The sequence below is a fragment of the Amblyomma americanum genome, chromosome 7 (assembly GCF_052857255.1).
Source record: "Amblyomma americanum isolate KBUSLIRL-KWMA chromosome 7, ASM5285725v1, whole genome shotgun sequence".
Lineage (NCBI taxonomy): Eukaryota > Metazoa > Arthropoda > Arachnida > Ixodida > Ixodidae > Amblyomma > Amblyomma americanum.
Genome location: NC_135503.1, coordinates 138,196,825 through 138,222,129, shown reverse-complemented (window position 1 = coordinate 138,222,129; position 25,305 = coordinate 138,196,825). Strand labels below are relative to the sequence as shown.

Below are 25,305 nucleotides of genomic sequence, written 5' to 3'. Positions count from 1 at the left end.
TAATAATTGGTTTTTGGTGAAAGGAAATGACGCAGTATCTGTCTCATATATCGTTGGACACCTGAACAGCGCCGTAAGGGAAGGGATAAAGGAGGGTGTGAAAGAAGAAAGGAAGAGAGAGGGGCCGTAGTGGAGGGCTCTGGAATAATTTCGACCACCTGGGGATCTTTAACGTGCACTGACATTGCACAGCACACGGGCGTCTTAGCGTTTTGCCGCCATAAAAACGCAGCCGCCGCGGTCGGGTTCGAACCCGGGAACCCGCCTGTCCAGGTGGTCGAAATTTCCGGAGCTCTTCACTACAGCTTCCCTCATAGCCTGAGTCGCTATGACAAACAAACAAACAGACAAACAAACAAGCAAACAACCTGTTAACGAGGATAAATAATAAAGGTCAAGTGCCTGTCCGTGCAAATTCAAGCAGCGCGGCTCTCGTACAGTGTAATTTCCGTTCCACTGTAGCTTCAAGCGGCGGTCGGCTGAGACCGATGCACGAGGTCTCCTGGCGACAGCGATAACTGTTTCTTTCGGTGACAGTTTACAGTATAGGCTGCAAGTGTCTCAGTTGGCGGGAGCCGCAGTGCTCGAGCGGTGCACGGAACAGGTGACCGCCCGAGAGAAGAGGGTGGGGAGAGGGAAAAGTAAAGGCGCGTCTCCAGCTGCCGCACGGAGAGGGCGAGAGCAATGGCCGCAGCAGGAAATCCAGCGAACCAGCAGCGATCGCGGCGTGAGTGCGCATCGACCCCTGAAGAGCGGAGAACTCTGCAAGCATGGCGCCCGTGGTTCTCGGCTACTGGGACATTCGAGGCCTGGCCCAATCCATCCGCTATCTGCTTGCCCATGCCGGGGTCGACCACGAAGACAAGAGGTGCGAGTTTTCCCTCTTGTCCTCGCATTTCCCCTGAGGCCTGTTCAATTCTTGCTCTTACTCAATCCTTCTAAGTCTTACTGATTTCTTTAGTACTTCCCTATCCCTTAATCGGTTCAGGCTTGGCACACGCCGTTTCTGATTTCGAGGCTTTCTGCAGGTAGTACGAGAAACCAAAGCTTTGCCGACACGAAGAGCAGTGAATTATTTCAGGAAACAAAATTTCGAAAGTAAATAACTACTATTGCTACTAAATTACTGCTCCGAAGTAGTTGATTACATTTTCTAAATTACTAGAGGAGGAAAGTAATTGCGTCTAAATTCCAAGTTCAATGGCGCATTTGGGATACATATCTTTGGATGAGCTAACCAAAGAATATGGAAATAGAGACACTCTCCTGCGTTGTTTCCATTTAAACGTTCAGTCTCTACAAAACAAAACTGCTGAACTTGAGTGCTTATATAATAGAATACAGAATTGCTTCAATGTACTTATGTTTACCGAGACCTGGCAAGCTCATGAAACGGATGCGTTTTACCTTCCTACCATGAAAACATTTTATGTTCATAGAACCAAGCGCCGTGGTGGGGGCGTATCTCTTCTTGTAGAAAACTCCTTACAAGCCCGTTTATTGGCAGACTTCTCTGCTGTTACAGATAGTTATGAAATTGTGTGTGTGCAGGCAAAAGATATCGTTATTGCAGCATGCTACCGTCCTCCAGATGGCAATGTGTGTGATTTTTTTGAGTTCCTAGACAATATGTTAACATTTGTAAATGAAAATCATTATAATGTCATTATTGGCGGTGACTTTAATATTGACATGTCATGTAATACCTCCAGAAAAGTTGAATTTGAAAATCTGCTTAGTAGCAATGCCTGCTCTAACCTTATAAATATGGCTACTCGGTTGACACCTACTTCAGAAACTACTATAGATTTGTTCCTAGCTAATTATGATATAGGGTCCATCACTACAGCTATTCTTCCCTGTTCCATTAGTGACCATATGGCAATATGTTGTAAGGTTGACACTAATCCGTTTAATACAACAGAGAGCCCTGCGATGTTTTGTCAGTTGATTTCACAGAAAAAACTAGACTCTTTCCGTACAGAGTTAGAAACTACAAGCTGGGACTACATCCGGAACATTGCTGATGCAAATGCTGCATATGAAGCGTTTATGGGTCGTTTCTTATGTATCTATAAAAAGCATTTCATTCGTAAGGAACGTGTAAAGAACAAAAATTATAAAAAACCTTGGATGACCCGTGAACTTCATAAAAAAATCCATAAAAAAGATCGACTTTTCAAAACATTTATGAATTCCCGTAATGAGGCGGACCTTCTAGCTTTTAAACGTTTCCGTAATGTTTTAAATAAAGAACTGAAAAAGTGCAGGGACGCCTACTACTTTCGTTACTTTTCTATGTGTTCAGGTCGAATGAGTGAATTATGGAGTAAAATGAATGCTCTTATGGGACGTGGGCAGGAAAAAGATTCTGTAGTAGAGATTATACATGACGGAAAAACGCTGAGAGGGGACGCAATGGTTAATGCTATTAACGAGTTCTTTGTTAACAGGAATGTGACTGCACGCCCTTCAGGAAACAACACAATGCAAAGTACAGCTAACACCAATACTTTTTTCTTGGAACCAACCGACATTCAAGAAGTTTGCTCTGTGTTTGCAAATTTGAAAAATTCGCGTAGCTGCGACGCTGACGATGTGCAAATTAGTCCAGTGAAATATGTCCTTGACGTTATAAGTCCCATACTAACCTACATATATAATCTTTGCCTTTCAACTGCAGTTTATCCAACAAAAATGCAAGTGGCTCGAGTGATTCCGCTATACAAAAAAAAGGGTGATAATCGAGATGTTTCGAACTACCGCCCCATATCAATATTGCCTGTGTTTTCTAAAGGTCTGGAAAAAATCCTATTCAAACAACTTTCACGTTTCTGCCACAAATATGATATAATCACAAAATCGCAGTATGGCTTCCAAAAACATCGGTCCACAGAACTGGCACTTCTTGATCAAAAAGAATACATTTTGCAAAACTTCGAGGATAAAAACTACGTTCTGGGGATTTTTGTTGACTTTACGCAGGCTTTTGACAACATTAATCACTCTATTCTTTTTGATAAATTACATCACTACGGTATCAGAGGACATGCACTTAATATGTTAATTAGTTATCTCTCTCACAGAAAACAATTTGTTCAAGTAAGCCATTTAATATCTAATCAGAAAGCAATAGTCGCAGGCGTACCTCAAGGAAGTATTCTTGGTCCCTTACTCTTTAATTTATACATTAATGATATAGTATGTATATCATCTGACCTGAAGTTAGTTATATATGCAGACGACACTAGTATATTTGTGCCTTCGTCCTCTTGTGCTGACGCGTTCGTTAAAGGAAACATAGCCTTAAAAAAGTTGGAAGCATGGACAGACAGTAATCAACTGAATATTAATACAAAAAAAACAAAAGCAGTAATTTTTCACCCTAAGGGTAAGCAGCTATCTACCGATTACGATCTTCTGTTTAGAGGTACAAGGATTGAGGTCGTCGAAATAATAAAGGTATTGGGCGTTTTCTTTTCCAAGACGTTGCAATGGGATGACCACGTAAACCATATTTTGCAGAAATTATGTTCCATAACAGGTATACTCAGTCGAAATCGTTATGTCTTTCCAATGTCTGCAAAACTAGCCATTTATTATGCCTTATTTTCTTCTTACATGAACTATTCTCATTTAGTCTGGGGCACAACGACCGACAAAAACCTTAGTAGTCTTTTAAGGATGCAAAAAAAGGTTTTACGGATCATTAATAATTTGCCTAAGTTTTACTCAAGTAAATTTATCTTCAGAAATCTTAAGGTCATTCCAATAACTAAAATGTATCATTATAAACTCCTACGCGAATATAAACTCAGCATCAAGGAAAATCAAAGGCTGTTTTTGGACATATCGAACTTAGAATTAATAGGCAACGCGGCCTACAATACGAGGACAACAGACCGTTGGAAAGTGCCAAAATGCCGTACGAACTATGGGTTTCAGAGTCTTAGGAATAACCTGCCTAGATTACTAAATGAACATATTAAAGCGGGAACAGATATTTTAGGACTAAATTTCCGGAACCTGAAGGCGTTGTTTTATTAATTTGCATGTCCCTAATACACACCACACATTTCATAAACAAAACACCTTGTACAGATATTTAGCCACTGTTTCATTATGATTGCATGTCTTTATTTCCCGACCGTTCCATGAGCTTGTCGCCATACCTTTCATAAAAATGCCAAGTTATAATTTTGTTTGTCTCTGTATATTTCTGTATATTTTTTTCTGTACATTTGTTTCTGGACTGTGTTGCTTCGTTGCCGTCAATGCCAGGGGGGACCAAGATTTTTTTTCAAGCCGTAAAGGAACGGCTTTTCTTCTTGGCCCCTTTCACAATGTGTACGTCATGTTGTGAAGAACAAATAAAAATGAATGAATGAATGAATCAATGAATACAGTCCAAATTACAGCAAAAAATTAAATTACTGCAAATGTATTAAAGTAATTTAATTACTGCCACGTCTGGCCGAGTTGGTTGTGCAGGTAGAAACAGTATGAAAGTGAAAACGCTGGTCCGTGGGGATGCGAACCGATCATGTGTTTGTGGCTGTTCTGAATATCATGCATGGTTTCGTGCCGTCCGCTTTTGAATGCGACGTGGCAGCTATGCACGGCATAGTGATCTTTCCGTTCTACTTTGAAATTTTACGCATTGTTCTAAAAACTCTTATTGTAGGCGGAGCATGCCTCCAAGCTTTAGAATAGCCGCAGTCTTGCGATCGGCCCGCATTGCCAGGGGTTAGCGTGTTTGCTTTCTTATTGATTCGTTCTGTATGCTTACGAAGCACTATCAACATTATGGTACAAACAAGGTACGAAGGAGACTCACACACAGAGCGCGAACTCACAATTGTTTACTAGGCCACGAAGGTTTCCCGTCTTTAGACGATTTTTATACATTTTTTACTGTGCCACGCGGCTATATCCAAAGCTGCTAAAACGCGGTTAAAACCATATATGCTAAAACGAAAAGGTTTACAACGCAATCACTCCGCGATTTCAGGCGAAACACCCGGCATAATCAGGAAATTTGTGAGTCGCCCGTGCCTCAGTAAGCTTTGGCCTGTACTATTATCGAATTATCATTTAGTCGGGAATAAAGTAAGGTTATCGAAGGAGACTGAGGAGGTCTTTCATTATCTAACGTTAACATTTGGTAGTACGCGTAAAGGGAGTCCACTACATCTGGAGACTGTTCCTGTCGTCGCGCCACGCGCGCAGGCAGAGATGGACATCCTAACGAGGGCGAGCCCTGATGAGGGCGTCCTCACCCTCACCTCATGAGGGTTTCTCTCGGTGAGGTAAGGGTAAGGGAGGATGGACGCATGGAAATTTGTGAGGACGAGGGTGAGGAAAGAAATACATGGAGAGGTGAGGGCGAGGGAGGGGAGACATGATGAGGTGAGGGCGAGGAGGACAAGAGGCACGGTCTGAGGGCGAGGTTGATGGCTCGAACCGTACTCCGGCTAACGTTTTTTTGCCTGTGCAGCCCGTTATGGATTCCCGTTTTTCAGCGCCAGTTATTAGGGTGAAGGTTGCCGGGGAAGACAAACTTTATGCAGTCTAGAGGTACACAAGGTGGAAACGAAAAGCGGGGTCCGCACACCTTCTTCGTCACCGCGTGCTCACAATGCTATGCCGAAAAAAAGCGATCTTGTAACTAAAGATACTACTTTTAAAAACTGTGTAAAGTTTTAGGTGAAGAGCCCTGCATAGGGAACCTGCGCTGCATAGGAGGCGCTCCTGGATGGATGGATGGAAGGTAGGAGCGTCCCCTTTGAAACGTGGTGGCGGCAGTTGCTACCATGCTCAGATTTTTTCCATTTATTTTGGTTTAACTCTGCCGTAAGTTATTAATAAAATTCGCCATTTTCTATAAAATACGTTTTCCTACACTATTAAACTTATGTCACCTCTCTGCTTTTAAGCAACCAAGCCTCCAATCGCTTTTTAATAATTTACACCGCAGACTTATTTACATGACTATTGTTATCTCTAAACCCTAGGGCCTCAGGAAGAGTGACTGTGTCTACGATGACATCGGGATGGATACCATCACATTTTAGAATGAGGCGTTCTATTGTTTCTACAGATTTACCACACACAGCACATGTGCCATCTTCTTCGTTCTCTCTCTCTTCTTCGTTCAATTTCTTTTTTGTAGCTGCGCGTTCGAAGACACCCTGATCTAGCTTCAAAGAAAAAGGCACTGCCTCTTGAGTTATCATAAAATGTTTTCTTCCTGATCTGCCTTTTCCAGTATCGATCTAGTTCTACACTATGCTTCTTTTCCATTGAATCTATCCAATTTTTACCTTCGACGTTTTTAACCTGTCGTTTAATGCCCTTTCTTTCTGCGTCCTTGTGTCCTGCATACTTACTGGTTAGCTTCCTAGTTTTTTTCCTCCATTGAGAGTCGACGATCTTTCGGTATAAGTATTTAAATACCTTAGCTGCCCACCTGTTATCATCCAATTTCCTCAGGCGTTCTTCGTATAAAATTTTACTCTGAGCTTCCCGTGCTTCCAACGATGCCCAGCCCATACCCCCCTGTACTGCCTCGTTTGTGGTTTTCCGGTGGGCACCTAGTGCTAATCTTCCAACAGCTCTCTGATTTACTTCTAATCGCGACTGAACTTCTGCCCTTAAGCACAGACCCGAAAGTAAGCCCTGGCACCCGAAAGTAAGCCCCGGCACCATTATTCCTTTCCAAATACATCTGAGGACTTCATACCTGTTGTAGCCCCACAATGCCCTATGTTTCATTATTCCGCCATCTCTTCGCCCTTTTGCTATGAGAGACTGCTGTTGCTTTTCCGTGTACATATGCCCTTCGTTTACCCATACCCCGAGATATTTGTATTCGGCCACTCGGGGTATTTCGTGGCCTTGTATTGTAAGCTCGTGATCAGTTGTATCGTTGAAAACCATCACATCTGACTTAGTTGCGCTCAAACTGAAACCTAGACTGTCTTCATCGTCTCCACAGCAATTCACCAAAGTTTGCAAATCTACCTGGCTATCTGCTAACAGTGCAATATCGTCCACATACATTAAACCTGGTAGTCGTTGCTCAACAACCTTTCCCCCTAATCTATACGACAGATTACATCTAGATTGCTTCCTTGTAGCCTTCTTTCCGTATTTATCATATAAATCATGAACAGCAGCGGCGCCAGAGGACAACCTTGCCTTAATCCTTTGTGTACCTCGACAGTTGTTGTACTCTTAATCCCTTCCCATGTTATTTCAACTTTATTTTCTCTATATATTTCCTGTAGAATATCCATTACCTCATGACCGATACCTTCAACTTTTAATATGTTCCACAGGAGTTCCCTGTTCACGTTGTCGCATGCACCGCTTATGCACAGGACGGCTAAATATAGAGGTCTATTTTCCGCCTTAGCTATTTCTAAGTACTGGGTAAGCACGACCAGGCTATCATCTAAGCGCCTACCACTTCCGAACCCGTTCTGAAGTTCTCCGAGTATTCTATTACTTTCTACCCATGACTTCATTTTTAATTTCACCGCCTGCATCGCCAGCCTGTATATAAGTGATGTTATCGTAATCGGTCAGAAGGATTTTATGTTCGTTTTATTGCCTTTTCCTTTATAAATCAAATTCATTTTACTCTGTTTCCAGCTGGGCGGAATTTGCTTATTTGTTATGACTGCCTCCAATGCTTTTATCAGCGTTTCCTTGCCTCTTGGGCCAGGTTCATTAATTAGCTTGATTCAAATTTCGTCTATCCCTGCGGACGTACATCTTGGAATATTTGCTTCTGCCTTCTTACAGTTAAGATTGGTCAGTTCTACGCTGTTTTATATTGTGCTGTCCTGTGTTCCTCCCTCATTTGGGGTGATTACTCTATCGTCGCTCCTAAATGACTCAGCTATAACTGATGTAATGTACTTCACAGCATCGTCTTCCTCTAAACATTTTCCCTCGGCATCGTGAATCTGCTCCTGCTTTCTTTGATTCGTTTTAACCAGCCAGCTTATATGTTTCCAAAATTTTCTTGCCCCCCCCCCCCCCCCCCCCATTGCATAGCGAACTTCAGCCAGCCAGAGACCAGATGACTGCTTTATTTTAGCCGGACGAGGACATGCACTTGTTTTTTTTTTTGTCGACAAGATTCAAATTTCTAGCCTATTTCCTCTTCAGATAACTGCGCCCTCTTTGCTTCTCTGTGTTCCCGTGATGCCAACCGTCGTTGTTCGATGTCCTCACTAATTTCGTTATACCACCAACTTCATGGCTTCCTCTTTCCTCTCCAGAGGTTTACTCGTTTTACTTCCTTTATTTTTGTACGAATGAGTAGTTCTGATCATAATTCCACTTTTCCATGCGATGTTTCTCTATCGCTGCCTCTATGCCGGACGTTATTAGCGCTATTTTTTCGTAATTTAATTTTGCGTTTTTTTTACTCCCCTTCATTTCTATTTTGAACAGTGCTCCCAACTGTAGACTAATACGCTTATGATTCCTTCTGGCAGTACTTCCCCTCTTCGTCTATTTCCATTATTGCGACCTTGCTATACATCCCCTGCGAGATTAAGCAGTAGACAATGGTCGTTTGCCTCTTACGGGATTCCCACGTGGTTTGTACCTCACACTTAGTTTCTTTATTTACAATGACTAGGTTGTGTCGCCCAAAGAAGTCTAGCATCAACTTCTCGTTACAATCTGTGTATCCATCCAGATCCTCGATGTGGCCATTCATGTCACCCAGAACAATAATATCGGCGCCTTCTCCAAACTGCTTTATATCATCACTGAGACACTTAACTAGATCCGTGTTCTCTTGCCTGCATTTGTCCCCTGTCCCTAATTAAACTACTCCTAGCCATGTCCTTTCACAGGCAATTGTACCTGATACCCAGACATGTACGTTCCTTGCAAGTTGACTTTATTCTTTGCCAATTTGTTCCTTGTTGTATCAGCATTTCTGCTCCTCCCTTCCTCTCCGTTGTTGTTCTGTTGCTCCCTTCCCAGACGTAGCCATCAATAAATGGTGGGTCTTCTAGATCCCTGAGATGTGTCTCGCATAGCGCGTATACACCTACTTCTTCGTCCTTCAACTGCTGTTCTATCTCTAACCACTTCGCTCTCTTTCTACCGCCTTGCATGTTTATGTACCTGATCCTGGTGTTAAATTTATTTTTTGTAGTTTTCTTCCTGGACCTCCTAGTGGCTATATCATTGGCGTCAGCGTCCATTGTTACACTTTCTACTTTGCTTCTACCTACCCCTACGCCCTGAGCCGCAGTTGACCCTATTAAAAAGCCAGGGCTGCCAGGCGCCAGCCGATCTCGGCTCCTAGCCTCCCAATAAAATGGACGCCATCTCGTGTAAAGCCTCTGCCAAGGCCTGCTCTATGCACTTACCTGTGTATGTCTGCCACTTCAAAGCTTTTTGCTGTAACCCATGAACTTGACGACCAAGCTATTCCGTCTAGTGCGCATGTGCGCAGTCTTTACTTGATTTCTATCACACTTTCCCTCTCCCCTTTCCTTTATATTCACGAGTGTGAATAAACCTGGTGTCTTCTGCATGGTACGACCGTCTCGTTCACTACTGGAGCAACGTTGCTGCCGCTAGAAAACTTCGTAACACCTTTCTCCTGGCTTAACTTCCTTAGCTACCGATTAACAGCCACAACGTTCTTGGCAATTTCTCTGTTCCGTCCTTGCACCTCCGGCACTGTGCACACCACGATCTGGACTTGCTGTGCTATCGCCCTTAAATCGTCAACTCCCTCCGCTAATCTTTCCACTACTTTTGGGGCTTCACCATTCAAGGCATCATTTAGCCCCGCCGCTACCACTACCAAATTGCGCTCTGCAACATTCTTAGAAAGTTCGTTTTTTTTTATCTCTCAGTACTGCGTCCATTGTCCTGCCCGGAAATGCCCCGACCGCTACCCGCTTATCACCCTTTGCACGCTCCATTATAGTTCTTTTGCACCTACACATATTTGAATCACCATCGATAAGCACTAGACTATTCCCTTCCTCCATCCTAACTTCCCGATTATTATGCTGCCTCTTATCTGTGACAGTGACTTCATACCTTTGGAGTTAGCGTGTTCCCCTTCCCTCCATCTCCTCCAGACCTCCTAGCTGCCACGTGTGCGTAGCTGTTTCTGTCTTTTCTTATTGCGGTCCATGTCAGTGCAGACCCCATCCATGCACGTGGCTGGCTCTGGAATGTCCCTCAATTTGGCTTCGCTTGGCGGTGTCAGCCATTTTTGCCTCCAACAAATGACTAAGCTGTTCTTTAAGTTTTCGCTTCCGCTTCTCTGCCCTCTCTACCTGTAGCTCTTTTTCTAGGCCATCCATATGTAGCGCTAGGCTGGTGTTCGCTTCGTCAGCCCTGTCCAGGCATGCACCTAATACGCAGCATTTGCACATAAAATGCGCGCCTTCGGCCCCCTCCACGAATTCGAACCGCGTTTCCTTCAAATTCGCCGACGCCTCGCACTCCTTGCATTTAACCTTCAGTTGCTTGACCATCTAGCAGCACTCTATTATTACTACCACAAAATGCTAGAAAAGAAAAAAAACACTTGAGATGACTTGCTCAAATAAAATTCTGCTTACCGCAAAAGCCAATAACCTGAAAAGAAATACTAACTACCTGTCTAAACCAGTTAACTCACAAATGAGCCCTGCAAATCTATAGCTGCCGGCCGGAAAAGGCCCGGCCGTTAGGGCACTGACCTGCTCTTTCGCGAGCGCTTCACATAACTAGCCTAGATCTAAAACTAGCCTAAATCTAAACTCTCAAAATATAGGAGGAAAGAACTCATCTATCTGTCGTAGTCACGGCGCTCTCGCAGTCACCGTCCGCCAAGTCCCGGTCACCACGCCTAATCCGAAGAGCACCAAAACAAGTGTCCGCGCCGCAGGGCTGTCAACTGTCAACTTGACGCCTGGCGGCACCTGGTTTTCAAAAGAGTAATCACATAGTAGGACGGAGCAGACGATGCCGTTGGAGCGTGGCAGGCGCGATCGCTGGCTCCTGGCTTTCTGTTGCGTTCGTAGAGTTTCTTTCTCGGCTTTACTGTTCCGAAGAGCAAGAGCTTTTCTAGATTAGTTTAGCAACACGTCCTGATCGCCGCAGTCACCTGGCAGCTTCGACAGCGGCTATGCTTTCGCAACACTGCGGGAAACACGACACCGTTGATGCGGCACTACGGCTTTCGAAGTCAAACTCCTTTTGAGTGTGTTTTATTTTCGCTCCGGTTTTTCTGTGACTGGCGGAAGAATTTGCACAGCAGAATATGTGTGTCCTGGTAAGGAAACATTCTGAAACAAACAAGCTTCGTGCCAATGCACGGGGTCAATATTGCCAGGTGGCGTTCGTGGCGCTCGGAAAGAAGACGACGCTCGTGGTGCTCTCGTTTTGAAAGACGTTGAAGTTCGCCGTCTCGCCAACTGAAGGACGTGCTGCCGAGCCCTGCCTTCTAACAGGTCCTCTCTTGTCACCAACACCGTGACAAATCTGGTGGAGGTCGGATCGATCTCATGTCCCGTACCCCAACCGTTAGTCGAAGCTCCAGTCCAATTCCCGTCACGACGCCTGTTCACCGTACTCGCCGCCGGATTCGAGGCTTACCCCCCGAGCCTGTTCCATCCGGTATGTCCACGGAGCAACCTGCCTTGAGCATCCCAATGCTTGGGGCGTCGACACCCTACTTCACGCTCCAGAACCCCCGCATCCCGAAGTCCTTCCACGGCGACATCTTTGAAGACGTGGAAGACTGGTTGCAGCACTACGAGCGCGTTGCCGCATTCAACCAGTGGGATGACGCCGCCCAGCTCCGGAACGTCTACTTTAGCCTGGAGGACGGCGCTCGGATTTGGTTCGAGAACCGCGAAGATCAGCTGGTCTCTTGGAGTGAGTTCCGGCGTCGGCTCCTAGACACATACGGCAGCTCGGATCGTCGCGAACGGGCAGAACGCGCTCTGCAATCTCGCGTTCAGCTGCCCAATGAAAATGTTGCAGCGTATGTCGAGGACATGACGCGCCTTTTCAGACGCGCGGACCCTGCAATGCCCGAGGACAAAAAACTGCGCCATCTCATGCGTGGCGTCAAGGAGCAACTTTTTGCCGGCCTTGTCCGCAGCCCTCCGAAGACTGTCGCCGAGTTCCTCACTGAGTCTTCCACGATCGAGAGGGTTCTTCAGCAAAGAGCATCCGCGTACGATCGACCCGTATCCGCCGCCTCCGTTTCCAGCGAGTTACCGTTCCACGGCACCGATGCCTCCCGGATACGCGATCTCATACGGTCGATTGTGCACGAAGAAATCCGGCAGCTGTACGGGGCCCCTACCACAGCTCAAAGCTCCATGGCGACCTTTGTCCGCGAGGAGGTGCAGCAAGTGCTCCGGCCGTCCTTACCTGCCGGTGAGGCTCGTCCATCCCCTCCTCCTTTCGCGCCTGACCGTCGTCTCACCTACGCCGAAGCCCTGCAGTCCCCTGCTCCAGCACCGGCGTCCTTCGTTCCGGCTCCTGCTGAAGTGCCGGGGCCGCCTGCACCCGTGCTGCAGTACGTGGAAGCTCCCCGACCGTCCGCGCGCAAAACCGACGTGTGGCGCACATCCGACAGACGCCCCCTATGCTTTCACTGCGGGGAACCAGGTCACCTGTATCGGCACTGCCCCTACCGCCGTCTGGGCCTCGAAGGGTTTCCCCCCGATTCTCCTCGACCCCGCTATGGCGAACGACCCAGGGCCGTCGCGGATTTTCTTGAAGACCAACGTTGGCAACAGTCTCGTCGCCAGCGGGCTCGATCCCCATCGCCCGGGAGTCGTCCTTCACCTTCTACCGCGAGTTTTTCCCGGGCGGCGCAAGGCCGGTCGCCCAGCCCACGGCGGGAAAACTGCAACCAGCGACCTTAGGGGGTGGGCTCGCTGGACGTCGTTCTGAGGGGGACCCCCCATCGCCGCGGGCACGACATGCCGACGCCTCGCGGGTTCCGAAGTCCGCGGTCACCATTCACTCCGACACAGCGACACTCCCTCGACATAACGACGCTTCGACGGTTCCGAGGTCCGCAGTACCCGTTCGCTTCGACACATCGACACTGACACATGACGGCGCCTCACCGATTCAGACGCCCGCATTCTCCGATACTTCCGACGCACTGACCCCATTAGAAAGCACACGCCACGCCGACGAACTACCGGTGGCACAGCCTGCAGACAACGACGCCTGTGCCCGATCATCCTCTCCGGAGCCTGCATCTCGTGAGCGGCTTTCCTTAGACATACCTGTGATGCTGGATGGTCGCCACGTTCGAGCGTTATTAGATACTGGTGCTGATTATTCGATTTTAAGCAGCCAGCTCGCCGCCGTCCTCAAAAAGGTTCTCACGCCATGGGCTGGCACACACGTTCGCACTGCGGGCGGTCATTTGATTGCACCTCTCGGCATGTGCACCGCCCGAGTTCAAATCCGGGAGTCCACATTTGTCGTCTGCTGTCTTGTTCTGAATAACTGTTCGCGCGACCTCATCTTAGGTGTCGACTTTCTGCGTGAATATGGGGCGATTATTGACCTACGCGATAACAAGGTCACGTTTTCAACTGAGAGTGCTGTCGCCCTCCCCAACGCGCCGCGACCAAGCCAGACACTTCGAGTTTCTACGGACACAGTCACCCTGCCGCCTCGAACCAGCGCCTTCATTACGGTTGAGTGCGAATCATTTCAAGACGGTGACGCCATCGCCGAAACCAACCTGTCATTACTGTTGACGCAAGGCGTGTGCGTGGCCCGCAGTCTGATCCATCTTCACAGTGGCCAGTCACAGGTACTTGCTACCAATTTTTCGCACGAGCATCGGCATCTTTTTCGCGGCACTTCCGTAGCCTTTATCGAACGCATCTCCGATGTTTCCGAGTGCTTCTCCTCAGAACCAGTGCAGCCTCCTTTTCCCCTCGAGAGCCTCGATGTCAACTCCGCGCTGTCAACCAGCCAACGGGAGCAGCTGTGTGCACTATTGCTCGAATTCAGACAGTGTTTCGCCTCCTCGTCGAAAGTGCGTCAAACTACCATAGCCAAGCACCACATCGTGACGTACGATGACGTACACCCGATCCGTCAACACCCCTATCGGGTATCGTCTACAGAGCGCGAAGTCATTAAGTCCCAAGTTAAGGAGATGCTCGAAGATGACGTTATTCAGCCTTCCAACAGCCCATGGTCCTCGCCGGTCGTCCTCGTTAAAAAGAAAGACGGCACCCTCCGTTTCTGCGTCGATTACCGGAAGCTGAATGCAGTCACGAAGAAGGACGTTTACCCATTGCCACGTATTGACGACTCTCTCGACCGCCTTCGGCGCGCTCGTTATTTTTCGTCCATCGACCTAAAAAGTGGCTACTGGCAAATTGAGGTCGATGAGCGGGATCGTGAGAAGACGGCCTTTGTCACTCCCGACGGCCTTTATGAATTTAAAGTTCTACCTTTCGGTCTTTGTTCTGCGCCTGCCACATTTCAGCGGATGATGGACACTGTCCTTTCTGGTCTTAAATGGCAGTGTTGCCTAGTCTATCTCGACGACGTGGTGGTTTTCGCCGACTCATTTAGTCAACACCTTGATCGCCTGCGGACGGTCCTCGAAGCCCTTCGTTCAGCTAACCTGACATTGAAGCCCCAAAAATGCCACTTCGGTTACCAGGAGCTGAAATTTCTCGGCCATGTCGTCAGCGCCGCCGGCGTGAAGCCCGACCCCGACAAGCTGGCCGCGGTTGCGGAATTTCCACTGCCACGTGACAAGAAAGCTGTTCGGCGCTTCCTAGGGCTCTGCAGTTACTATCGGCGTTTTATCGAAAATTTCGCTGACCTCGCAGAACCGCTGACTCGCCTCACCCGTGACACCACACCTTTTGTTTGGTCCCACGAGCAAGAAATGGCTTTCGCCGAGCTCCGCCTGCGACTTCAAACGCCGCCCGTTCTTGCCCATTTTGATGAGCGAGGTGACACTGAGATACACACCGACGCCAGCAACATCGGCCTCGGCGCGGTTCTCGTGCAACGCCAGGATGGCGTTGAACGAGTCATCGCTTATGCAAGCCGCGCTCTGTCACGCGCAGAGATGAACTATTCGACGACAGAAAAAGAATGCCTCGCCATTATTTGGGCTGCTGCGAAATTTCGCCCCTATCTTTATGGACGCCCTTTCAAAGTGGTCACTGACCACCACTCCTTGTGTTGGTTGACCAACCTGCGTGACCCGTCTGGACGCCTGGCGCGATGGAGCCTTCGCCTGCAGGAGTTTGACCTCACCATTGTTTATAAGTCCGGACATAAGCATGAAGACGCCGACACCCTCTCTCGTGCGCCTGTCGAACTCGCAACCCCCGACACGGACGACGACATCAGTTTCCTTGGGGCTATCAATTCTTCTGATTTCTCAACCCAACAACGCGCCGATCCAGTGCTACGACCCCTCATCGATTATTTGGAAGGCCAGCCAGCCACCGTTCCTAAATGTTTTTCTCGACACCTGTCGTCGTTTTCCCTGCAACGAGGCGTGCTCTATAAGAAGAACCCTGGTTCCAGTTCGCGCGCGTATCTCCTCGTCGTGCCGACAACACTTCAGGAGGAAATACTTTCTGCGTGCCATGACGAACCAACCTCTGGCCATTTAGGATACTCTCGCACGCTTTCCAGAATCCGCCAGCTGTTCTACTGGCCCAAACTCGCCACTGTTGTCAAACGCTATGTGCAGAGCTGTCGGCAATGTCAGCGCCGTAAGGCCCCGACCGCCAAGCCTCCGGGACTCCTCCAACCTATTGCACCACCACGCGCCCCATTCGATCAGGTCGGCATTGACCTTCTCGGTCCGTTCCCTTTGTCCTCGGGTGGCAACCGGTACATCATCATTGCCACAGACTACCTCACTCGATACGCCGAGGCCAAAGCTTTACCCCGGGGCACAGCGTCCGAGGTTGCGGATTTCTTCGTGCATCAGATCGTACTTCGGCACGGCGCCCCGACCTACGTCATTACCGACCGAGGAACCTCATTTACTTCCCAGATGATGGCCGAAATTTTTCAGCTAAGCGGGACGACCCACCGGAAAACTACTGCTTACCACCCGCAGGCAAATGGGCTGACAGAGCGGCTTAATAAGACTATGGCGGACATGCTGGCGATGTACGTCGATGTACAACACAGGAATTGGGATACGATCATACCGTACGTGACATTCGCCTACAACACAGCAGTTCAAGAGACGACCCGTTTCACACCGTTCCGCCTCCTATACGGCAGGGAGGTTCAGACGATGCTCGACGCAATGCTCCCTTGCGCAACCGATGACCATCTTTCTGCTGACGCTGAGGAGTTTACCCACGAAGCCGAGCAGGCTCGTCAGCTAGCCCGTATTCACATCACCCAGCAACAAGACAAAGACTCGCGGCGATACAACCTCCGGCACAGACAAGTCTCCTACCATCCCGGCGACCAGGTTTGGGTATGGATACCTGTTCGACGACGCGGCTTGTCCGAAAAACTCATTTGCCGCTATTTCGGTCCCTACAAAGTCTTGCGGCGCGTCAGCGACGTTAATTACGAGGTAGAACCGGACACTGAACTTTCCCAGCAGAGAACCCGTCGAAAGCCCCGTCCAGAGATCGTCCATGTTTTGCGCCTGAAGCCGTATTTGGCACGGGGACCCACCCAGAATCTTCGTGCCTCTCTTGTGTGATTAATTGTGCTTGTGTGTGCTTGTGTGTGTGTGCTTGTGTTCGCGCGCTCTTCTGCGCGTGTTTTTTTTTTTAAGAGGGGAGGAATGCCAGGTGGCGTTCGTGGCGCTCGGAAAGAAGACGACGCTCGTGGTGCTCTCGTTTTGAAAGACGTTGAAGTTCGCCGTCTCGCCAACTGAAGGACGTGCTGCCGAGCCCTGCCTTCTAACAGGTCCTCTCTTGTCACCAACACCGTGACAATATTCAAATGGACTTCCGCGAACTACATGCGTTACGCACAGAAAATTTGTTCAACATTTGTTCTTGTGGTTTCGAATAACTGTGCTAGTATATTAACCAGGCCAAAATCTGTTCACTTTGGTTGCCTTTAACGCGTCGTAATTTAAAACGCATGTAGTGAGTCTGAGGACGTGTAAAAACATGCTTGGGCGTGAAATAAATATGCCTGTCCTTGCACCTCAATACATGCGTAATAACTTACGATCGTTTATGACTGCCATTAGATGGGTTTTATAGAGGTTACCGCTCTTCATGCTTTCTAGATTAACAGCATGCGTGGGTTCCGCAGGTGCATCATATATATATCAGGCACCTGCAAGGCTTGCTTCCAGGACACTGAAAGCATGACGCCGCTACAGGACGCCGCCGTCGTAACACACGCCTGTGGTAGCTTCTCCGAGAAGACGCAGGCGTAGGGATGACACAGTGATCATCTGCAGCAGACCAGTCAGCCTGAGAATGTGCAACATTGGAAGTTGTTTCATTAATTGTTACGCAATGAAATAGTTGTCCGAGAAAGCTGGACAAACAAGTTTCTGTCTATCGTCTGCATCACTATACGAAATTTAAGGCTGGTATAAACTTAACATGCTTTCCTCTGCCTCTTCAGCGCACTTGCTACGGTCGAAAATTAAGAGCACAGAGCATTTCGGACGAAATTAAGCCACACGGCAGCCGATAACGGCATACCTACCTCAACAACGCTAAGTGTCATTGTAAAGCACAGCCTACAGCAGCATATTTAAATAAAAAAATTGTTTCGGTTCGATGTAAAACGAATGAAGCTATATGTGAGATTGCCATGTATCCTGGAACAAATACTGCGGGAAGTTTTCGTGCCGCGTACGCAAGAAAACACTAACATTGAAGCTACTAAAAAACAAAAGTGATCCGAGTGCAGTTGAAGCGGTGTGGATTTAGTTGCTGTATCAGGGACCAACGCCAATCCGGCAAATTGTTTTTAGAGTGCACAGGTTACTTATGCATCTCAGCCATCCTTAAGCAGCCACTGTAGGAGCTTCGCGATTTTATAAAGCGGGGAAAGTTGTGAAAGGTGGTGCATTACGTCGCGTTGGTATTCCCGACTTAAGTAATTGATCCTTCGGGCGTCGGCCGCGGCTTGCATGGTTTGCCGTCTTCTCTGCGCACGTTACATGCGCCACGAGCGGCAAAGCCGCATTGCGTTAAGAAAATCAAAGCTTGGACGACAAACCAATGAAAGAATGAGCCGCATGCGGATTCGCCGTGCTCGTTAAACCACCTGAATCTATCTCGCTGCCGCTTTTATTCGCGCGTTCGCTCCAAAACAAGTAGAAGACACTCTTATCTTAGCTTTCTTCAATGTGGCATTGGAGGACACCGCAGTATGCTGACGATTTTGGCGTTTCATCGGCCGCCGTTCCGTATTTCTAGCCACCGTAGCTGCCCCCTTCCTACTAGACAGTGCAGGTGATGGCTGCTAGGCGGCGCTAGTGGTAGGCGTGGAAACTTCACCGTAGCACTAATGGTCGGGCCTTGTGGGTGGCCGCCGGTCCAACGGGAACCGTGGCACCGCAGTTAGCATTTTCGTTATCAGCCCTGAGTCCTTCAGATGATCAGAGTGTAGAGCAAAGCATGCAGAAATGTTACCTAGTAAGGCTGTTGAACTCCCATGTTCTAAGCCTTGTTTCCCGGAACGAAGTTCGATTTCAGCTTAGTGAGGTTTCAAAGAACTCGCTGCAGCGCAAATTCCACTGTCAGCTCAAAGCCTGTTGGCTGCGTTGGTGTGGAAGTTTTTCATTGACACTGTGAGTAGTTCAGTGCACTCGTATCTTAATATTTCCGCTGGAATTGCGGTGTAGGAAAGCGGTGCCGCAGTGTGGTGAGCAAAGCCGACCACTGTAGTCTTACCATGGAAGTAAAGCAGAAGCTTAACCACCTTGGTCTGAATCATCGCTCGCTTCGCCTTGCATTGTACGAGGTGCTAAAAAAAGAAACAGTTGTACTGCTCTCCAAATAACTGAAGCATCTCTTTGTTTATTTCTGTCCATGGTGAGACGTGCACCACGTAATCGCGAGCCTGATTTTACGAACCAGATTTCTTGCAGGCACGATAGGCAATTGACACCAGGCGTTTGGGTAATGCGTAGACGTGCAAAAAAAAAAAAAACTCACAGGCAGTTTGGCTTGGGGTTAACCACGAATTATCGTGCGCTAGCACCATTGGCACTGGTTTTTCATGGTCTATCTTTAATTTCTATGCTTTTGCTTGACCTGAACTGGCTTACTTCGGTAGATATCTCATAATGCGTAAGTTTGCGTGATATCGCATCATGTTAGACTTGTACGGCGGTAGAATTTGTCAATTCTATCAACGTTCTTCCTGAGGAATCTCTCGCGACTAATCATTAAATTAGCTTACACGGTGGGCAGTTTGCTCGCAGTCCGGTGGGCAGCTTGTGATGTCATCACAACGTCACATGACCAAGGTGGACCACGTGCTAGAAACAGGCTTCGAACAGACAGACAATCGCTTTTCAGCGGAGTGGAAGGGCTAAAGGCACTAATATGGCTGCCACAGGAATCGTTCACTCCATACTCGGGGAGTTACTGATTACCATTATTCAGCCAAAATGCTGCATTTTAGCGACCAGTTTGACCTTCAAGTGGCCTGAATAATGTTTTATTTTTAGCGACAGCATAAGTGCCTCACTGCAGCGGAAAGCTGGCATCGCACTTAAAAAACTTCATAGCTGGGGGAGCAAGATCCGAACCAGCGGCGGCGCTAAAAAATCAGTTCCGCTGGCCGCTACTTGAGACCACTAGGCCATCACTACAGCTTTTTTTAAGCATGGTAATCATTGCATTAAAAATATATACTATTTCCATTAAGTAAATTATTTGCAAAGCTTTTAGGAAACGCCACGAAACATATTGCAAAAAGACAGAGCAGCAGTTTCCAGATAAAAACGCTAAGGCGCCCGTGTGCTGTGCGATGTCAGTGCACGTTAAAGATCCCCAGGTGGTCGAAATTATTCCAGAGTCCTCCACTACGGCACCTCTTCTTCCTTTCTTCTTTCACTCCCTCCTTTATCCCTTCCCTTACGGCGTGGTTCAGGTGTCCAACGATATATGAGACAGATACTGTGCCATTTCCTTTCCCCCGAAACCAATTATTATTATTATTATTATTATTATTATTATTATTATTATTCCAGACGCGAGGTAAGGCTGAGCCCATCACCAAGAGGGAATGCCACTCCGATTTAAAGTCGGTCGGTTCATAGACTTCCGTCGGATGTACGATCAGCTAGGAAAAATCTTAACATCGAGCCCGGCCTGTATGAACTGCCAAGCTCTCGAGCTATACTTGCAATGTCGTCGTCTTTGTCACGTACCCACGTTCACGCGTGTTTAAGTGCCAGTCTTTCGCGCTGTAGCTTGAAAGCGTGGTCTTCATCTCTCCATCCGTGCGCGTGGAAGCGTCATCAGACGAGCATGCAGAAAACCGCTGGAAATGGCGGAAGATTAGAACCAGTGAAATTCAGAAGACCCAGTGCAATCGCAATGTCATCGGGCAATGATAATTAAGCGACCTACAAACTTTTCTTGTTATAAGTATATTCTGCGCTAAGCACTTATTGTAATCGTCGTGGTAAACGCTACTGCTTTGTTTTTTAAATATCGTTGGCATACATTATCTTTTGTACACAGACACAACGACACGCTGACTCATGTTAGTAGTGTAAATAGATAACAGTGAAATGTTACGACTGCAGGGCACATGTATGCACGCAGTGCGTGCCAGAAATAAAGGCAGAGTGATATTTTTGGGCTCAACTTGTAGCTGTCTCGTTTTTGTCTCACATATTAGCTCAAACAACACACGTACACGGACACACACAACAATGTAAACATCTAGCCTCTCGTTCAATAGTGCCTGGAGGGCTTGCCTTAAGTTTGTTACTCAGTAATGTACTCAGGCGCCTGACTACAAAAAATAGCTCGAGTTTTAAAACGACAGTTATTGAGGGTGAGGGAGGGCCGACGATGCGAAGGCGATGGAGGCCCAACAAATTTTTTGAAGTTAGGGTGAGGGTGAGGGAGGGCCGGCTAACTTTTCAAAATGAGTGCGAGGGTCAGGGAGGGCCATGGATTCAAAAGTGAGGGTGATGGAGGAAAAGTAAAAATGAGAGCATTTTCCCATCTGTGCGCGCAGGTATGGCTATGGCGATGGCCCGGAGCCCAGCCGTGACGAGTGGCTGGCGGAGAAGTTCAAGCTCGACCTGGACTTCCCCAACCTGCCGTACCTGATCGACGGCGATGTGCGTATGACGCAGAGCCAGGCCATCCTGCGCTACCTGGGTCGAAAGCACGGGCTTGCACCCAGGGACGAGGACACCCAGCGCCGAGTTGACGTGCTGGAGCAACAGGTTGTTGTTCTGGTTTCGATATACTTCACAACGACAGCTCATGAGAGATTTTGTTCCAGGGGGAGGGCGTCGTAATAGGTCGTAGCAAAAACTCACTCGTTTCCCTGCCGCCCCAAGATAGTGTTATCCAAGTGGGCCTTGGCTAAAAAGAAACATATGGACCGGCGAGTGAGCCCTCGTTAGAATGCAGCCCCTTTCGTCACTTGGTCCATCTTGGCATGGGAGTGGATGCACTAAGGGTGCCAAAGAATGGAGTGCAGTGCAGCTGTCGCTCTTACTCCATACCAGGACAGGCACAAAAGGGTGGGAGTTTTCACGTCCTGCTGAGCATGTGCAGCCCCCTCCTAATTGAAAACTTTGGATGCACTCCGGTATAGCTGCGAGCCAGGTCCATTGAGCGCTGTCCTGGAAATACTATCTTGAAGTCTCACCGTCACCACTATCGCATTTAGGACGTAGAAATATACCACTTTATCCCCGATTGCGCCATGTCAGATACAAGTTTTCGCTTCTTGCCTAGAGGCAGCGGGATCCCGCATTCCACAGCCGCGACATACTGGATTGCCCCTCACGTCCGATTGTAAAAGCAAGTTAAATCGCACCCCCTCCCCCCGGTTCCCACCCCAACCGCTAGGCTTCTGTCAGACATGGTACACGCCCGACAACGCAGCTTTGTCAGACTAGGCTGTTGCAATTGCTAAGGAAGCCAAGGTGACAATTGCAAAGCAGCGCGCAAGGCTTTCCAGAACCGGTATTTGACCAAGACGGCTCCCCGGAGGGACCTTTTCATTTCCACATTTTTAGTTTCTTGGAGTGCTTGTTATTCATCAGGCTGTCTAGAGAGAACACGTAGCCACCCCGCCTTGTCTTCCTGCGCTAATGTCGCGTGGTGAAATTGCCTTTCTCGCATTTGAACTCTTCTCTTGTTGGAAAGTAGCAGCGACAACTTCAGTGCGTTGACTTTCTCGCATTTGAACTCTTCTCTTGTTGGAAAGTAGCAGCGACAACTTCAGTGCGTTGACTTTCTCGCATTTGAACTCTTCTCTTGTTGGAAAGTAGCAGCGACAACTTCAGTGCGTTGACTTCCTCGCATTTGAACTCTTGTCTTGTTGGAAAGTAGCAGCGCAACTTCAGTGCGTTGACTTTCTCGCATTTGAACTCTTGTCTTGTTGGAAAGTAGCAGCGACAACTTCAGTGCGTTGACTTTCTCTCATTTGAACTCTTGTCTTGTTGGAAAGTAGCAGCGAAACTTCAGTGCGCTGACTTTCTCGCATTTGAACTCTTGTCTTGTTAGAAAGTAGCAGCGCAACGTCAGTGCGTTGACTTTCTCGCATTTGAACTGTTGTCTTGTTGGAAAGTAGCAGCGCAACTTCAGTGCGTTGACTTTCTCGCATTTGAACTCTTGTCTTGTTGGAAAGTAGCAGCGCAACTTCAGTGCGTTGACTTTCTCGCATTTGAACTCTTGTCTTGTTGGAAAGTAGCAGCGACTTCAGTGCGTTGACTTTCTCGCATTTGAACTCTTGTCTTGTTGGAAAGTAGCAGCGCAACTTCAGTGCGTTGACTTTCTCGCATTTGAACTCTGTCTTGTTGGAAAGTAGCAGCGCAACTTCAGTGCGTTGACTTTCTCGCATTTGAACTCTTGTCTTGTTGGAAAGTAGCAGCGACTTCAGTGCGTTGACTTTCTCGCATTTGAACTCTTGTCTTGTTGGAAAGTAGCAGCGCAACTTCAGTGCGTTGACTTTCTCGCATTTGAACTCTTGTCTTGTTGGAAAGTAGCAGCGCAACTTCAGTGCGTTGACTTTCTCGCATTTGAACTCTTGTCTTGTTGGAAAGTAGCAGCGACTTCAGTGCGTTGACTTTCTCGCATTTGAACTCTTGTCTTGTTGAAAAGTAGCAGCGCAACTTCAGTGCGTTGACTTCCTCGCATTTGAACTCTTGTCTTGTTGGAAAGTAGCAGCGCAACTTCAGTGCGTTGACTTTCTCACATTTGAACTCTTGTCTTGTTGGAAAGTAGCAGCGACTTCAGTGCGTTGACTTTCTCGCATTTGAACTCTTGTCTTGTTGGAAAGTAGAAGCGCAACTTCAGTGCGTTGACTTTCTCGCATTTGAACTCTTGTCTTGTTGGAAAGTAGCAGCGCAACTTCAGTGCGTTGACTTTCTCGCATTTGAACTCTGTCTTGTTGGAAAGTAGCAGCGCAACTTCAGTGCGTTGACTTTCTCGCATTTGAACTCTTGTCTTGTTGGAAAGTAGCAGCGACTTCAGTGCGTTGACTTTCTCGCATTTGAACTCTTGTCTTGTTGGAAAGTAGCAGCGCAACTTCAGTGCGTTGACTTTCTCGCATTTGAACTGTTGTCTTGTTGGAAAGTAGCAGCGCAACTTCAGTGCGTTGACTTTCTCGCATTTGAACTCTTGTCTTGTTGGAAAGTAGCAGCGCAACTTCAGTGCGTTGACTTTCTCGCATTTGAACTCTTGTCTTGTTGGAAAGTAGCAGCGACTTCAGTGCGTTGACTTTCTCGCATTTGAACTCTTGTCTTGTTGGAAAGTAGCAGCGCAACTTCAGTGCGTTGACTTTCTCGCATTTGAACTCTGTCTTGTTGGAAAGTAGCAGCGCAACTTCAGTGCGTTGACTTTCTCGCATTTGAACTCTTGTCTTGTTGGAAAGTAGCAGCGACTTCAGTGCGTTGACTTTCTCGCATTTGAACTCTTGTCTTGTTGGAAAGTAGCAGCGCAACTTCAGTGCGTTGACTTTCTCGCATTTGAACTCTTGTCTTGTTGGAAAGTAGCAGCGCAACTTCAGTGCGTTGACTTTCTCGCATTTGAACTCTTGTCTTGTTGGAAAGTAGCAGCGACTTCAGTGCGTTGACTTTCTCGCATTTGAACTCTTGTCTTGTTGAAATGTAGCAGCGCAACTTCAGTGCGTTGACTTCCTCGCATTTGAACTCTTGTCTTGTTGGAAAGTAGCAGCGCAACTTCAGTGCGTTGACTTTCTCGCATTTGAACTCTTGTCTTGTTGGAAAGTAGCAGCGACTTCAGTGCGTTGACTTTCTCGCATTTGAACTCTTGTCTTGTTGGAAAGTAGAAGCGCAACTTCAGTGCGTTGACTTTCTCGCATTTGAACTCTTGTCTTGTTGGAAAGTAGCAGCGCAACTTCAGTGCGTTGACTTTCTCGCATTTGAACTCTTGTCTTGTTGGAAAGTAGCAGCGACAACTTCAGTGCGTTGACTTTCTCGCATTTGAACTCTTGTCTTGTTGGAAAGTAGCAGCGACTTCAGTGCGTTGACTTTCTCGCATTTGAACTGTTGTCTTGTTGCAAAGTAGCAGCGCAACTTCAGTGCGTTGACTTTCTCGCATTTGAACTCTTGTCTTGTTGGAAAGTAGCAGCGCAACTTCAGTGCGTTGACTTTCTCGCATTTGAACTCTTGTCTTGTTGGAAAGTAGCAGCGCAACTTCAGTGCGTTGACTTTCTCGCATTTGAACTCTTGTCTTGTTGGAAAGTAGCAGCGACTTCAGTGCGTTGACTTTCTCGCATTTGAACTCTTGTCTTGTTGGAAAGTAGCAGCGCAACTTCAGTGCGTTGACTTTCACGCATTTGAACTCTTGTCTTGTTGGAAAGTAGCAGCGACTTCAGTGCGTTGACTTTCTCGCATTTGAACTCTTGTCTTGTTGGAAAGTAGCAGCGCAACTTCAGTGCGTTGACTTTCTCGCATTTGAACTCTTGTCTTGTTGGAAAGTAGCAGCGACTTCAGTGCGTTGACTTTCTCGCATTTGAACTCTTGTCTTGTTGGAAAGTAGCAGCGCAACTTCAGTGCGTTGACTTTCTCGCATTTAAAGTCTTGTCTTGTTGGAAAGCAGCAGCGACTTCAGTGCGTTGACTTTCTCGCAT

At 47.7% G+C, this 25,305-nt stretch overlaps 1 protein-coding gene across 1 annotated transcript in view; it reads left to right on the top strand.

Annotated features, from left to right (window-relative positions):
* Positions 1-711: 711 nt before the first annotated feature.
* Positions 712-25,305, top strand: part of LOC144096607 (glutathione S-transferase Mu 2-like) — a 44,288-nt gene continuing 19,694 nt past the window's right edge. The window contains exons 1-2 of the mRNA XM_077629417.1: positions 712-868; positions 21,208-21,421. Of these exons, the coding sequence (XP_077485543.1) occupies positions 771-868; positions 21,208-21,421 (312 nt within the window). The 5' untranslated portion in view covers positions 712-770. The remainder of the gene's footprint in view (positions 869-21,207; positions 21,422-25,305) is intronic.